This window comes from Astyanax mexicanus, chromosome 21 (genome assembly GCF_023375975.1).
Source record: "Astyanax mexicanus isolate ESR-SI-001 chromosome 21, AstMex3_surface, whole genome shotgun sequence".
Taxonomy (NCBI): Eukaryota; Metazoa; Chordata; class Actinopteri; order Characiformes; family Acestrorhamphidae; genus Astyanax; species Astyanax mexicanus.
Genome location: NC_064428.1, coordinates 7,737,842 through 7,754,522, shown reverse-complemented (window position 1 = coordinate 7,754,522; position 16,681 = coordinate 7,737,842). Strand labels below are relative to the sequence as shown.

At 37.0% G+C, this 16,681-nt stretch overlaps 1 protein-coding gene across 2 annotated transcripts in view; it reads right to left on the bottom strand.

The window, feature by feature from the left end:
- Positions 1 to 16,681, bottom strand: part of appa (amyloid beta (A4) precursor protein a) — a 68,212-nt gene that overhangs the window by 23,517 nt on the left and 28,014 nt on the right. Inside the window, exons 5-10 of one of the 2 annotated variants that reach the window (XM_049469262.1) lie at positions 15,566 to 15,756; positions 11,991 to 12,262; positions 10,319 to 10,486; positions 6,288 to 6,421; positions 3,859 to 3,933; positions 3,363 to 3,521 (exon numbers count right to left, since the gene is read on the bottom strand). In XM_049469262.1, the coding sequence (XP_049325219.1) occupies positions 3,363 to 3,521; positions 3,859 to 3,933; positions 6,288 to 6,421; positions 10,319 to 10,486; positions 11,991 to 12,262; positions 15,566 to 15,756 (999 nt within the window). The remainder of the gene's footprint in view (positions 1 to 3,362; positions 3,522 to 3,858; positions 3,934 to 6,287; positions 6,422 to 10,318; positions 10,487 to 11,990; positions 12,263 to 15,565; positions 15,757 to 16,681) is intronic. The other variant, XM_049469263.1, reaches the window with a different exon arrangement.

Genomic DNA, 16,681 nt, shown 5'->3' with positions numbered 1-16,681 from the left:
ATGCTAATCGCTAAGCGTTCACCGTTCAGAGGTGAGTAATCGGCCTGTAAGTCTGTGCTGCTTTGCCTGGCTAGAATTAGCTAGATGCTAAGCGCTAACTCTCTCAGAGGTGAGTTTTATCAGCCTGTAATCTGCTTGTTTACAGTGTTAAAACAAGCTACGGGGGACGAATCGCTAGCTAATATCTCACTGTCTTACCAGAACACGCAGGATTACTCAGTGTAACGCTGTCGTTTAAGTTTGGGTTAACTTTACTAGTTTAGGTGACTAGTTAGCGTGCTAGCGGATAGCTATGCTAACGCTGGTGCAGCAAGCCTTAGTGGACATCTGGAAATCTAAGCTTACTGTAAATAAACTGAAGCACGTTACTCACCCAAATAAACAGTTTTCAGGAGAGGAATCTGTGTAGATTAATATCCAGCACTCGTTTGACTTTGAAACAGCTAGATTTGTATACTGAGACGCTCCACCGGCAAGCGACCACCCCCGGTGGGGGAAGGGAAACATGGCGCCACCCCTGTTCACTTTGATATAGGCACCCTTTCTAGTGTCACTTAACGCGCCTTATAATGTGATGCGCCCTATGTATGGAAAAATAGCAGAAAATAGGCGTTCTTTGATAGTGCGTCTTATAATACGGTGCGCCTTATAGTCCGAAAAATACGGTACATTAGTCTGTGGAAGGTGCCAGTAACCAAGGTAAGACGGATAAACACTTCAGAAATGAGTAGTGTTTTCGGATATTTTGGATAAAAAAAAAAAAATAATAATTATCTTTGCATGTAAAAACACGATTTCTAGATTGCTAGATAGATTAAGAAAACTGATGCACAGCTTAGATTCTTATTACAAGTCAGCATTATACACCATCACTCAACCCAGAACAGGGAGTTTCAGACCACTAACCAGATACCCCTCTTCAGAGTAGATGACTCAGTCCAATACAATGAGTACAGCTGGGCAATATGTTGATCATTTTATCGTATTGACAATATGCATTAATAAGCATGTAGTACTTAAAGAACACTGACTCAGCAAAACATTTCATTACAGAGAGCGTCAAAAACCCTGTTAAATTGGATGCAGCTAAAATGTAATTAAAATCATTGTAATCATAATCCTACTCACAACATCCACCAACTAGATACCCTGCTACCCTGAAAGAGACCACCCTAAAGATTTGTGAAACACAACCACACTTCAATGTAAAAAAAAAGCTAAAAACAGAAGATTCTCTGTCTCACTCCTGTGCAGTGTCATGGTAATGTAAACAAAATAGTCCATACCCAAAGCTTTCTAATGTAGATCTGATGGTGCATTTTTGTGGGAGTTTTTTTAATCATTTTCTGTATTTGAACTTTGCTGAACAATTTTTTACAAAGATATGCATGCATTAGTCTGTGGAAGGTGCCGGAAACCAAGGTAAGATGGATAAACACGAAATGAGTAGCGTTTCTCTCATATTTTATATTTAAAAAATAAAATCTTTGCATGTAAAACCACGATTTCTAGATTGCTAGATAGATCAAGGAAACTGATGCACTGCTCAGTTGCTTATTACAAGTCAGCATTATACACCATCACTCAACCCAGAACAGGGAGTTATAGACCACTAACCAGATACCCCTCTTCAGAGTAGATGACTCAGTCCAATACAGTGAGTAGAGCTGGGCAATATGTTGATCATTTTGTCGTATTGACAATATGCTTTATTAAGCACATAGAGGACATCATCAGTACTTAAAGAACACTGACTGACAGCATCAAAACCCTGTTAAATTAGATGCAGCTAAAATGTAATTAAAATAAAAATAAAAATAGAATATTCTCTGTCTTAATCCTGTGCATAGTCATGGTAATGTAAACAAATTAGTCCATATCCAGAGCTTTCTAATATAGATCTTTTTTTCTTTTTTGAACTTTGCTGAACACTTCACATAAAAAGATTTTGCATTTCTACAAAGAATCAATAGATTAAAAAGTGTTCCTAGGTTAATTTTCCTGTTTTAATGAAGTTTATTCCTCACATCATTGACTATTAGAATAGTAGGTCTCAGAAGCAGAGCTCTGGAATAATCTAATTGTCTTTGTTCTCAGTTCCACTCAGTGCTTCCGTGCAGAATCTTAACCAGAACAGGCCAGAAAATGAAAAACGAAAATTGGATTTAGTGAAAGATGAGTGAGGAGGAGGGGGAGGAAAGAGCGAGAGCACGAGCAAGTGGAGAGAGGTGTCAGAGAAGCAGTGGAGCAGAAAGCAAGTGAATGTAGAGAGGGAGAAGAGGAGGAAAATAGGGGCTCTTGAGAGTGCAGATGGTGAGGGGGTTATTACTGGGAGTCAGAAGTGCATGAAAGAGTGGGCATGTGATTGTGTGTGAGTGTGTGTGTGTGTGTGTGTGTAAATGTGACATTCAGTTTGTCTCAATTTTATTCTTTTCCCACGATTACGGCACTAGGAAACAAAACACTTCAAGCAGTGCTGGGTGGTATGACCAAATATTCTGACAGTTTCACAGTATATTTATTATTATTCTTCATAGTTTTTTTTTTTGCATATTTGTGCTTTTATATAGGTTTGTGACTTACTCTACTGTTAGAAGTACACATAATATAAAACACTAAGGCTTTGTGTGAGAGTGTTGGGTTTACTTCGACCAAATTACACAACATATGAAGAAATCAGACTTCATTAGCATAAAAACAGCTAAATAATGTAACTAAACAATGGACCTTAGAAAAAGATAAACCAACAACTTTAACACGACTTTCCTTTACAAAACTAAATATTTTAAAATCAGGGGTTGGCCGCTGGCCAGATATTTTCCAAGCCATTACGTGGCGACCACAAAAAAACAGTTTAATAACAATTTACTTTATGCTATTATTTAAGCCATTGAAGGCATTAAAAGTATTTAAGTAGGTATTTATCAGTTTATCACAATTTCCTTGGTTCTCCAGTTAACAAAAAAATTCAGTTCAGTGTGCATTAATTTTATAATTTACTCAACTGTATTAATTTGTTTAAAAGGGCTATAGTTACTCATACTGCAAGGAGCAGCAGCAGAAGCTCTAGGAGTTCTGTTCTCATGTTTCTCCAGGCAGGATGGAGAGTTTGACTTCACAGAGCTGAGCTACCATCACTCCAGTGTGTTAGCTTGCTATGCTAACTGGCTGGAATTAGCTAGCGAGCTCTGCCAGGGTGCTTCTTCAGCGCTCTGTAGCACCTCTAGTGGTATGGCGCTATGTGGAAAAAATGCACACTGGTTCCAATTTCCCCTCCGATATACCAATCAAATTGGTATACCACCCAGAACTTCAAAAAACCTCCAAGCCAGCTCTCAGACACTGGGTTTCGGTGTGCGTACCCGTGGCTCATCCGCCTGCAGGGCGGTGAGGAAGTTCTCCAGCGCCAGGCGACGGCGGTCGTTCAGCAGAGCCTCCACCCGCGCCATGTGAGTCTCCACCAGCTGCTGCCTCTCGCTGGCTGCCTCCTGCTCCAGAGCCTCCACCTTCTCCTGGAAGTGCTGCACACAGAGAAGAGGAAGAGGAATTTAATCTGAGCCCAGAGTTACACTAAATCAGAAAACGGAGATCGTACAGAGGAGAAAACTGAGAAACTGATATGTGAGCTCAGTGTTAACAAAAGGAAGAACAAACTGAGGAAAAGTGAGAAGACATCTGAACCCACTGTTAAAATTAGGGGATGTACAGCAGAGATATAGAGGAGAATTTACAGGTTTGTGCCCTTTGTTAATAAAATTACAACAACAACAAAAAATAAAATAAAACAGGGTGGATAGGGTTCTGCCTGCATCTAGTGGAATTTTCCATCTGAAGAAACACCAGACGGGTGTAATTTACCTGGATGACTGCCTTCTTGTCAGCACGAGGCAGACTCTTAGACTGTCTCTCTGCATCCTCCCACTCCCTCATCACCTACGGAGTGGAGACAAAAAAAATCAGCATTAGAAAGTAGTAGACTTGCTGAATTTTTATTTTTAATAAATATAATTTTAATGTGAATTTATTATTGTATTCATAACATGAGAATATTCAGTTCAGGTCATATATTGTGTATAGTATAAGTTTTTACATTTTATATTTTATTTTTTTTATGTATTTCCTGTGTTATGTTTATTATTCTACATATTGTCTATATTACATATTTGGGTTTATATTTATATGTGGGTTTATTTAAATTTTTGTTTGTCCAATTATGCTTTTTTTGTCAAATTCTTTAATAGCTTTGTGTTTCTTTTTAATTCATTCCCATAGTAAAATAGTTTTCTCAGCCTCTTGAAGGAGTTCCTGGAGGTGCTGAACAATAGTTGCTGCTTTTCCTTCACGCTGTGAAGCTCCAGTTCATCCCAATTAAATCACCTCAAATCACCATCTCAGTTCATCAGGTTTAGATCAGGGGATTAATGTGGAGGAATAACCCCCCTTTTTTTTTTTTTTTACTGTTTACTAACTTATTACATACGTGTCCCTTAGCTGTTTTCATGTCTTTAATATTAATCCACAAATGTAGAAAATGAATTAAATAAAGAAATAAAGAAAAACATTGAATGAAAAGGTCTGTGTCCAAACTTTTGACTGGTACTATATTTGTTTGTATGTAGAAACAAGCTCAAATCAAACAAACCATCCAAAAAATTCAGAGCTACAGCTGGAGATGATATCTCTCTGTTTTCTATGAATGTAATCTGAATCTATTTGTTTTTTTAGACAGTGTAGTGTAACCAAATCCACTCAGGGCATTCAGCATTCAGCCAACGCTTTCTCCAATATATCTTACCCAACTGCACATTAGGCCTGCAGCGTTATTTTTCAGTCCAGCAGCCACACCTTGTAAGAGTTTCAACATGCTTATACTAAGCACTTACTGAGTGACTAGTTCACTGAATGATTAATTACTGCCCACAAGGCAATTCCTCCTATTCTGCCTGCTGAAACTGGATCCGCAATTGACCCAGCCTTTGATTCAGCCTAATGACACAGAGGCACACAACTCAAAACAGAGAATGTTTACAGTGTGCTATTAACTCATTATGTATATACAGCTCTGAGAAAAAAATAAGAGTTCACTTCAGTTTCCGAATCAGTTTCTCTGTTTTTGCTATTTATAGGTTTATATTTGAATAAAATGAACATTGTTGTTTTATTCTATAAACTACAGACAACATTTCTCTCAAATTCCACATAAAAATATTGTCATTTAGAGCATTTATTTGCAGAAAATGAGAAATGGCTGAAATAACAAAAAAGATGCAGAGCTTTCAGACCTCAGATAATGCAAAGAAAACAAGTTCATATTCATAAAGTTTTAGGAGTTCAGAAAACAATATTTGGTGGAATAACCCTGGTTTTTAATTCCCAGTTTTCATGCATCTTGGCATCATGTTCTCCTCCACCAGTCTTACACACTGCTTTTGGATAACTTCAAGCAGTTTAACTTGGTTTGATGGCTTGTAATCATCCATCTTCCTCTTGAGTATACTCCAGAGGATTTTTAAGTGGTCTGTACATATTTAATTGGTTGGACCGCCTTTAGCTTTGATTGCTTTGACTGCTTTGACACATTCACTATGGCATTGTTTAGATAAGCTTCTGCAATGTCCCAAGATTTATTTTAATCCAGATTTTGCAACACTGATGATGGAAGCTGAGCACTGCACAAATCCTTCTTCAGCACATCCCAAAGATTCTCAATGGGGTTAAGGTCTGGACTCTGTGGTTCCATGTGTGAAAATGATGATTTGGTCATTTACATAGGCATTCTGCTTTTGTCTTGGAGGACACGACCAAAGAATCTGTGTGTGAAGGTCACCCTGGTCATGTGCCACATATCCAGTGCGCCTGGTGTCATGGTGTGGGGTGAAATTTTGTACGGTGCCATCTTAAGAGCTTGCGTTTAAGAAACAGATACTATTCTATGGCCAATGATGTTGCCATATGTATTCCAGGGATGAATTATTCCAAGACACCTATACTACTTCTGCGCATGTTGCTCAAACAATGTGAGTATTGTTCCTGGTATATCTTATCTTCCTTTAAAAAGGGCTGAAACAAGTCACCCTTCTGGGTGCAAGTATTTTTGCAACTAGTTCTTTGAGAATGAGAGTTTAACTTATTTTTAAACAGTAAGTTACAACACCTACTGCAAAGGAAAGCAAGCTACACAGAGTGCTATGGCCTCTCAGTGCTATATGAACTACACGTCCTGGACTCTGCCCAAGCTCTCCATTTCTGAAAGCAGTCCAGCGCGTCCTGATCCCTCCCCCACTCACCTGAGACATTCTCTCTCTGTGCTTGGCCTCCAGGCTCTCCTTGGCTTTCTGGAAGTGTGTGTGCTCGTTCTCGTCTGCTGGAGTCTCCAGATAGCGGTCTACTGCATCTGGAGAGCTGGGGGAGGTGGTGGGCACTGCAGAGGCATAAAGAAAGAGAAGAGGAACAGAGAGAAAAAGAGCAGAGATAAGTCAAATAAGGGAAATCAGCTGATTAGGGCAGAAAGATTAGTTTAATTAGATGACGTTAGTATAGCACATAAAGCTGCGAAGATGTTAGACACTGAAAGACACAGGTTGGAAGATTGGTTTGGGGAAAAAACTGCTCTAAAACAGTTGGTGTGGGTAGAGACGTTCCTTTGTGCTGGTTATGAACACAAATAAAGCAACAGGAAATGCAAAATGTTTGTGGTAATCAATATGGAAAGGATCTTCCATATCAATCGATTAGCACCACTTACAAAACTCATGCTTTTATCAGAGACATGAGACAATTTAAACATACATAATACATAAATTTAAAATACACTCCTTGACAAAAATGCATCAATAAATGATTACAATATTAGAGCGAAAAGATGCGTTTATTGCATATTTTTTTAATATTGTGAATGATATAATACCCTGAAATATCGTGCCATTTCAACCACTCCTAATTATCAAATTAGGGTACTATTTTTTGCTGTTTTAAGCAAAATAAAAATTCACACTGTTCTCATTTTCCATTATATATGTACTAGTTTCATTATATCTGTACGGTATCATTTATTTTACTTTTAATTTCCTGGATATATGGAGATATTTGGAGTGCATTATTTTTAGTTTCATGACATTCTAGATCATTAACTTCTGTTATAAATCTGATAAAATCCTTGTATTCTTGTATCTCAGTCTGTATCTCAGGGGTGTGCCATATCATATTGTATGCAAAAATAACATTTAATTGTCATTTTATTGTAGTAGTGTATTCTTTAAAATATTTTTTTTTATTCAGTGTTTTTTCATTTCACCAAGAGTATCGTTATCACAAAAATACCATGAATTATCGTGATACTATTTTAGGGCCATATCACCCACCCCTACCCTGCACATATCACTGAGCTGTCAGTGTCCCTCATATCACTACTAGGGGTGACCTAGTGTCGTATGCATTGGCTCCCCAGATTATCACACCAGCAGTTAGGGCAATGTGTCACTCCATGGTAAAAACCCGATCAATGTCAGATCCTACGATCCAGAACCTGAATTCTTTGCTTAAGATGATAGTCCATAGCAGTCTATTCACAAAACCACTACTAAGAAAAGCAGCAGTGGCTGGCTGAGGGGGACAATTAATCTAAATCAACCATTGTGCTTCTTTTAGTCCAATGATGTGCCCCCTTTTAAAGGTTGACAGCTAGAAAAATGCCTTAGATTGAGTTGTAATGGTAGTAAGTGATCTCTCATCAAGAGGTACACTACCTCCAAGTTTTCTCCGAATTTTCTCCAAGACCCTTTTTATGGCAGCGAATAAAAGACTGTTACGCCCTCTTGTGGCAAGACACAGTCTCTAATTAGAACACACCTGTAATCATTTACATATTTATCAATTTCTTTTTTTGTCAAAGAGTGTATAAGGAAGGCCAGTGTCTAATTTGGCTTGAATAATGTGTTGCATCATTTGGAGTGTGCTCGGATCCAACCAGACAGGCTAGAAAAGAAACTGTTCAGATTAATCATTAGTCAAGCGAGAGAAAGAGAAAAAGAAAGACAGACACAGAGAGACACCGCGGTGGAGAGTTTAAAGTGCAGAGCAATCCAGGACACACTGATGACTAACCAATCAGAACGGCAGTCACCAAGCATGCCAAACAAACACACACCCACCTACACACACTCGCAGCAACACACCCTACACGGTGAACTTCAGGCAGTGAAACAACAGCAGACGGAGGACTGTGACTCAACACCACTTCTTTTCCGTTTATTACCCAAGCTGTGATTGACGGTGAGAAATAACTAGCGGCTAAATGCTAACATGTCGTCTCAAACCCACACGGGTGCACACACACACACACACATCCACACACACACAGTGGGAGGCTGTTAGTGACAGTGTTTAAGAAAAGAAAAGCAAGACGAGGGAACCGGGTGGCATACGGTGGGTGCTCAGACGCTGTGAGAGTGAGAGTGTGTGGGTGCTGAAAACAAGCCGCACAGGGAGTCCGGAGGATTGAGTAGCAGTAGCGTTAGCGTCAGCCAGGAAGACAGTGAGCTTCTGTTCCCAGAGAGAGGCGCACACACACGCTGGCATGTGACTTACACACAGTACAGCAATAGAGCTATTCTAATCATAAACTTACATCAACTGTAATTTTAGTCATATGTTTGCCTCAGTAGAGTAATTCTTATCTTAAATTGACCTCAGAAGTGCAAATCTACCCAGAACTGTCCCTAAGTAGAGCTTTTCTAGTCTTAAATTTACCTCAGAAGAGCAATTCTACTCAGAACTGTGCCTAAGTAGAGATATTCTAATTTAAAATTGACCTCAGATTTGCAATTCTACTCACAACTGTTCCTAAGTAGAGATATCCTAATCTAAAATTGACAGCAGAAGTGAAATTCTAGTCAGAACTGTCCCTAAGTAGAGCTGTTCTAGTCTTAATTTTATGTCAGAAGTGCAATTCTAATCAGAACTGTGCTTAAGTAGAGCTATTCTAGTCATAAAGTTACCTTAGAAGTGCAATTCTAGTTAGAACTGTCCCCAAGTAGAGCTATTCTAGCTTAATTTTAACTCAGAAGTGCAATTCTAGTCAGAACTGTCCCCAAGTAGAGCAATTCTAGTTAGAACTGTCCCTAAGTAGAGCTATTCTAGTTTTAAATTTATCTTAGAAGTGCAAATCTAGTCAGAACTCTCACCAAGTAACGCTATTCTAGTCAGAAAGTTACCTTAGAAGTGCAAATCTAGTCAGAACTCTCACTAAGTAAAGCTATTCTAGTCAGAAAGTTACCTTAGAAGTGCAATTCTAGTCAGAACTGTCCCTAAGTAGAGCTATTCTAATCTTAAATTTACATCAGAAGTAAAATTCTAATTAGAATTATTCCTCAGTAGAGCTATCCTAATCAAACATTTACCTCAGAAGCGCAATTCTAGTGAAAACTGTACACGAGTAGAGATATTCCAGTCATAAATCTACCTCAGAAGTGGAATTGTGGTAATACTTTGTCATGAGCTTATCTCCATAGAGCTATCCTAATCATACATTTACCTCAGAAGTGCAAATCTTGTCAGAACTGTACCTGAGTAGAGCTATTTTAATCTTAAATTTACATCAGAAGTGCAATTCTAGTCAAAACTGTACCGCAATAGATATTCTAATCTTAATTTACATCAGAAGTGCTATTTGTCAAAACTTTAGTCATAAGCTTATCTTAGTAGAGCGTATTAAATAATTACCACTTAGGTGCAGTTTTAGTCATACTTTTGTCATTAGTTAAAGCTATTCTGATCACAAATTTACCTCAATCTAATTTTAGGTATACTTTTAGTTATACACTCACTCACATACAACTATTCTAATCAGTTTTACTATACTTCAGAAGTGGCATTTTAGTCAAAAATTCACCTTGGCGGAGCTATTTAAATCATATTTTTCTCATAAATTCACATCAGTAGAGCTATTTCAAACATGAATCTACCTGAGAAATGCAATTTTAGTTAAAGGTTTACCCCCTAGTAGAGCTATTCTAAATCATGAAACTCTCTCAAATTATGCTACAGAAGTCACGTGAGAGAAATGCTAAGGCTACGTAAACTCAGCTAGCGTTATTATCCTATCCCTGTACAGCCTAAAGGGATACACAGATTGTGAAGTAGTAGTGCGAATGAGTGTGCAGACGGGTGCTGAAAACAACAAGCCACACACATAGGGGGTCAGTAGCAGTGAGTAGCAGCGGTGTTAGCGTTAGCCGGGAGCACAGTGTGGTAGTCGGTTGTCGGCCGTTAAGAAGAGCTTGTGTGTCCAGAGAGGCGCACACATGAGCACGTGACTTACACACAGTGCTGCAGACAGAGAGGCAGTACTCCTCCGACTCAAAGTTATTGCGGTTTCCTCCGCAGCCCCCATAGATGAAGGGAGCGCAGCGGCCCTCCTCCTTCACAAAATACCAGCGGGGCAACATAGCCCTGCACGGACCTGTCTCTGCATTCGCCCAGCACACCTCTGAAGGAAGGCACACACACACACACACATATACACAGCTGTAACTTAAGGCATTAACGCCAATTCATGCTATTTAAGACATTTAGAATAATCGGATATAGTATTTATGGACAGCAAATTTACAGCAATTAATTAAAATATACAGTTTATATTTATTGTTCTATATAAACTGTTGCATTGCTAAATATAAGCTTTAAATGTCTGCTGGGAATCTAATAAATAGTAGGGCAAGTTCATGCAATTCAATATATAACAATATATTGGGTTGATTTAGCCAGGCAATATATTGAGACTGGATTAAAAGTCTATTCTTTTATTCAGATTTTATACTTTGGTTTTAAAAATCTATATAGTTTTGCAGAACTTTGATATATCGATATTATTTCCACCTGTAATAAATATCAGGTGTTCAGACAGTCAGAGTAGTCCTGAAATAATAGTATGAAATGAAATTAAAGCTCTAGCATTATGGCATCAATAATTCTTTCTCAAAGAGTAATTTCATATGTCCTCCTCCGACCTTGATGTCTGCTCTACAATAGAAATACACTAAAATCAAAATGAATGGGTGAAGCTGAAATCAAACACAATAAAGCAGGAGACCTGCTGCCACTGCTGTTAAAAAAAATGGTAATGTTCGAGGAAACGCTGCAATATATAAATATTTATTAAACAAATTAATCACTGCCCACCTTTATTCTTAACTTTGAATCCAATAAATAACAGGCATTCAGACAAATGAGTACTTTTCATTTCCTACCACAGTTTCATTTGGTATTGGGCAATGTGATACTTGAAATCAGTGTCGCGATCAAATTCCTGGTATCCATATGCTTCTAATAAACCATTTGTTTAAAACATACAGACGACCCAAAAAAAAAAAAAAATAAATAATAATAATAATAATAATAATAATAATAATTATATATATATATACATTTTTTGAAGTGTTGACTAAAAATCTCTTAGCTAAAAAATATTTTTATTGGTTATCCTCCATGCACACAGGTGCACACAGATGTTTCGCAATCAAACAAAAAAAAAAAATTCACTCACAATAGTTGCATTCTCTTTCAAAGAAATTGCATTTCGTAACAAATGTTTTGCATTCACTAGCAAAGGTTTTGCACTTCTTTGCAAAAAACTGCATTCCTGCGCAAAAAACTGCATGTTGTACATTCCCTCAGAACAAATAGCATTCTCTCACAAAAAATTTGCATTCCTCGCAACACGTTTTCTGGGCCTCACTGCTATCAGAGGCACATTGCTGCTCAGCCAATCAGCTCTCCCTCCTGCCCGCCTCTAAACCCATACATCACCCAGGGCTCCTCCCAAACAACACCTCCCATTTTTAAATCTTTTTCAAATTTGAGCTGAGGGTGGAGTCGGATAAAATCGGGAAGTTTAATGGGCCTTTAGGAACAGAACCCTCCGGCTGTGACGTTAATAAGATTTTGTTTTAAATAAAATATAATAGGAAATATATTGAGGAAAAGCCCCTCACCTCGGACCACCTCCTCCACAGACTCAGTAGTAGTGGTTGTGGTGGTGGTCATGGCCACGCTGGTGGTCTGCTCGTTGCCATTGCGCTCGTCGATTATCTCGTCATCTTCCTCATCCTCGTCATCTTCCATATCTCCATCTCCATCCTGGTCATTATCCAGAGTGTCTTCTTCCTCCTCCTCTTCTTCTTCTTCTTCAACAACCTCCTCATCCTCATCTACTGCTGCAGGTTCCGGCTTAGTCTGCTCCACTGGCTCCGCCTCCCGAGCCATACTGCAGGTGGAGAAAGAAGAATAATAAAATGTTGTTTCAGTATTATTTTTTATATTATTAGCATGTATTAAGATTTTATATGTTTTGTCTAGAGATGCACCAATTTGACAACAATAACTGATATAGTTTCTGATAATTCTAACTATTTGGTCACACAAGTTTCTGTTAATTGTGAGTAAATATATAAACACATATATGCATAAATATGGACATCAATATTTTTTTTATGTTAATGAGAAGAGCATATTAACATAAATTATTATTTTTTTTAATTTAGAATATTTTTATATTCCAATTCTAATGTCTGAATGTTCTTAATAATTAAAAGTTCATTGCTCTTTAAAAGTAATGTGTAAACACATTATTACGCTAAAGTGTTATCAATATATCAGTGGCATAAAATGGTCTAAAAATAAAAATAGTACTTTCTAGCGCAATTATATATGGAACATTAAATTAACCAAAAAATTGGTTATTGAGAAAGGCCTACTTATTTTAAGTATACAAGTCAAACTAGCGAAAATAAAACATTAATAGTTTAATAATTCAACAACAGTATTGGATCAGTAACAGATGTTGATCAATACACCAGGTTTATGAATTGGTATTGGAACAGAAAATATATTTTTCCACCATCTGAATTAACTGTACTTAAAGCTAAAAAATTACTACTTAAAATGAAAAAATACATATATAATACAAATGTAATCAAATTTTCACAGACTTTGTAAATCACCTGTGGTGTAAATAAATGGATACTGTTTCATATTGCAATATTCTGTTTGCATTACTGTATTGATTTTCAAACACAGTTCTGGTTTTATTAAAGCCTTTACATGTAAAGATTGGTGTCAGAAGTGGTTCATTTTGTGTTGTGCTTAAACCCCGCCCACTAGCTAAAGCTTACAGCACTGTTCTGTGTCATTAGATCCAACTGTTCTTATTGGATAAAAACTAAACTTTTCTTTGATTTAGATTTTATAAATATGGTATTGTGTTTTTATTGGGGGTGTGCAATATCGTATCGTACGCAATATTACAACTTTATTTTCATTTGGTTGAAGTATATTTTTTTAATTCAGTGTTTCGTCATATCGACAAGAGTATCAAACTCGCAAAAATACTATGAAATATCGTGATATTATTTTAGAGCCATATCACCCATGCCTAGTTTTTATACTATGTTTAATTCAAATTTTATGAAAATTGTCAATCACAATACATATCACCTAACTTACTAACAGTATCACAATATATTAAACCGTAAGCCCTGATCTGTGATGCATCTTGTATCATCAAGTTCTTGCCATACACACCACCATCATAATACAACTAGAATAAGCTGCTTTCTGTGGACAGCTCTGCACAGCCTTCCTTCAGAACACACCTGCGTATGAAGCTGTAATCAGGTTTTTGTTCTTTACCTGATTGGATTCATGGATTTAGACAAGCAAACAGAACATAATCCCCTGCTGAAATAGCTGAGCTGGTGTCTGAACGGCCACTAAATTGGAATTGGGGAAAACAGGCTCGAGTATTGATCCAGCCTATCAGAACAATTTGTTCCATCAGGATATGAAAAGCAGAAACTGAGTCGTGAACAGGGTACTCCACCAGAGGCCTTCAGGAAAGCTTCAGCTACCTTTAGATTTCGGAGACAGATGGAGTAATAACGTGATAATGAGTGAGTTTTTGAATACACTGTGTTTTAGTCTCCATATCGCCAAGCATCAGAAAGAAAAAACTAAAATGAACACATATTCTGTAATTTTTTTTAATATAGCGCATCTGAATAGATTTTTACTGTTTTGATACAGACAGCACAATGAAATACCTCATAAGGACAGCAATACATGTTATTCCTTAGCTACAAATGGGTTTAAAACTCTTATTTTACACACAGATCATTTTACTAGTCATATCAATTGATTAATAATAATAAAATCAGATGAAAATCAGAAACATTATCTTTTCTTCAAGACATACGCTTTTAAATAATGGGTATTTAAAAAGGTAACAATATTAGCAAATGTTAATTGTATTCATAATAGTGGTGTCAGTCACTTAAAAAAAACAAACAACTGTATTAGATACAGCACAATATTTGTTTGTTTGTTTGTGTTTTGTGCCATATCAGCAACATATTAGTTATTTTATGGCATCGATAATGTTCGTGACTCGAGAATTAGAGACTTAAATCAGTGTCTTCATAATGAAGGACTTCCAGAAAATTTCGTATTTTTGCTGGTGGAATCTTTTTAAACAGTTCTTTTATATTTGTAACCATATAAAAGTTATTTCTAATGGTTAAAAGTACAGGGCCAGAATTACAAAATATTAAGAAATATTAAGATTAAGAAATATAAACAACAAAAAAAAGAAATAATCTGAGTTCCTGACTTTAACTAAGAGGTTTATTGAAAGAAATTACCACTAGTGTAACTTCATATTCCACCTTCAAGAGTAAACGAGCCATTAGCTGTGTGTGTTTGACAGCCTAAATAGAGTGTCATTAATAAGTGATCTACCTTCTGAACTTAACAGTACTTTAGGAACACTACATTATATTAACAAATAAAACCACTAATGTGTGACCAGGCTCTGGTCAACTTGATCATGTGATTAATTTGCATGAAAAAAAAAATAATCATGCTAAAGATTCTATATTAATCGCATGTATTGACACGTTAACGTTGACCACAGCTGACCTTAAAGGATACAATTTACACATGCATTTCTGGACAAGCTGAGAGATACAGAGCACTTACTGACAGTAAAAGAAGCATGTGAACCGTCACTATAAGTAATATTACTAGACTCCACATAATATTGGCCTAATAATACCTGCTTCACCAAAATTACAATGTGCAGCTGCTTGTGTAGCAACATAAGAGAAGCTATTGTTGTTAAAATTAATTTAAAGATGTAATTTTTATACACGTATTATAAGTACTTTTGACTTTTTTTCTGCATTTAACATGTTTTATACATTGTTATACAGTATATCATTATAGAGCTGATACTTTGGTACCAAGTTGATATCAAAATCTTCAGTATTTTATTTTTATTTTTAAATAAGTATTCATGTTGAAATACACTTATTTAATTGGTTGATTTCTTGGTGTGGTATCAAAACTGGTATTGAGAACTGTATCATTTTAGTGGGATTGGTATTGACGATAATACAATTTTTGGTATTCTGATATCACCAAACTGTAAAGAAAGATCTTGTGAGACTGATAATAAAGAATGAGTAATACATGAGTGTGTGTGAGCAGGTAAGTGTGTTTGTTCACTAGTCACCTGTTATCGGTGTAGTCAGCCTCTGCTCCTCCCCACCAGACATCAGAGTCGTCTTCCTCCATGTCGGCGCTGTCTGTCTCCCTCTCCGTTTCTGCCGGGCAGCACACAAACTCCACCCCACGGAACCGATCAATACCACAGGGCAGCAGCATCCCATAATCGTGAAGATTCATAGTGTGGTCGCCACAAGACTGGAGACAATAAGAGAGAGAGAGAGAGAGAGAGAGAGAGAGAGAGAGAGAGTGTTCAGGAGAAAGTGAGACAGGAGTGTAAATAACAGCAGTGAGACAGATTCAATAGCATTTAATTCCCTTCCAGATAATCTGATTCATTTATTTGTTTACCAATGAAAAAGTCTCCTATCAGTTCAGTTCCTAAGCCCTCAGCGCCTTCAGCGTCAGCAGCCAGATAAGATCCAGGCTAACGCTATAAGAATGCTAAAGAGTTTTGCCGGTGATTCATGGTACTGATCCAATAAGCAGAATTGCAAGAGACGGCTTATGAGATACTTGAGATACTCAGCGATTCTGGGGAGTAATGTGTTGGAGGCACGTTAATAAAAAGAGAAATACGGCAGTCGCTCTCGCTCTCACTCCGCTATGCCTTTCAGTTCATCACCGGAGAAAAAAAAGCAGGAATAGAATTCAGTTTTTGGCTGAATAAAATCTGACATTATCAAATATTTTTATCAAACAATGATGAATTTAGGTAAAGACATTCTGCATTGTTTATTTTAACAATAGGATATTTTTCAGCAGCAGGCGGGCCACGCTCCACCCCCATCAGTTTCCACCTCCTCATAAACCGGCTGATTTTCCAACTGAGAGATACAAGTTCTACATGTCTAGGCTTAGCATTTATTTACTTACTAAAAGACTAACTGCCTTTCTCTGGGTAAATATCATTCTTGTGATTTGCTGAAGTAAACTTATGACTAAAATGACAGTTTCTAGGTGAATTTATGACTACACATTTGAAGTCCATTAATGAATAATAAAGCACTACTGAGGTAAATTCATGATCTCTATTGTGGTCAGTTCATAATTAGAATCTCTCTATCGTTGTCGATTCATGATTAGAATATTTCTTCTGTTGTAAATTAATGATTAAAATATC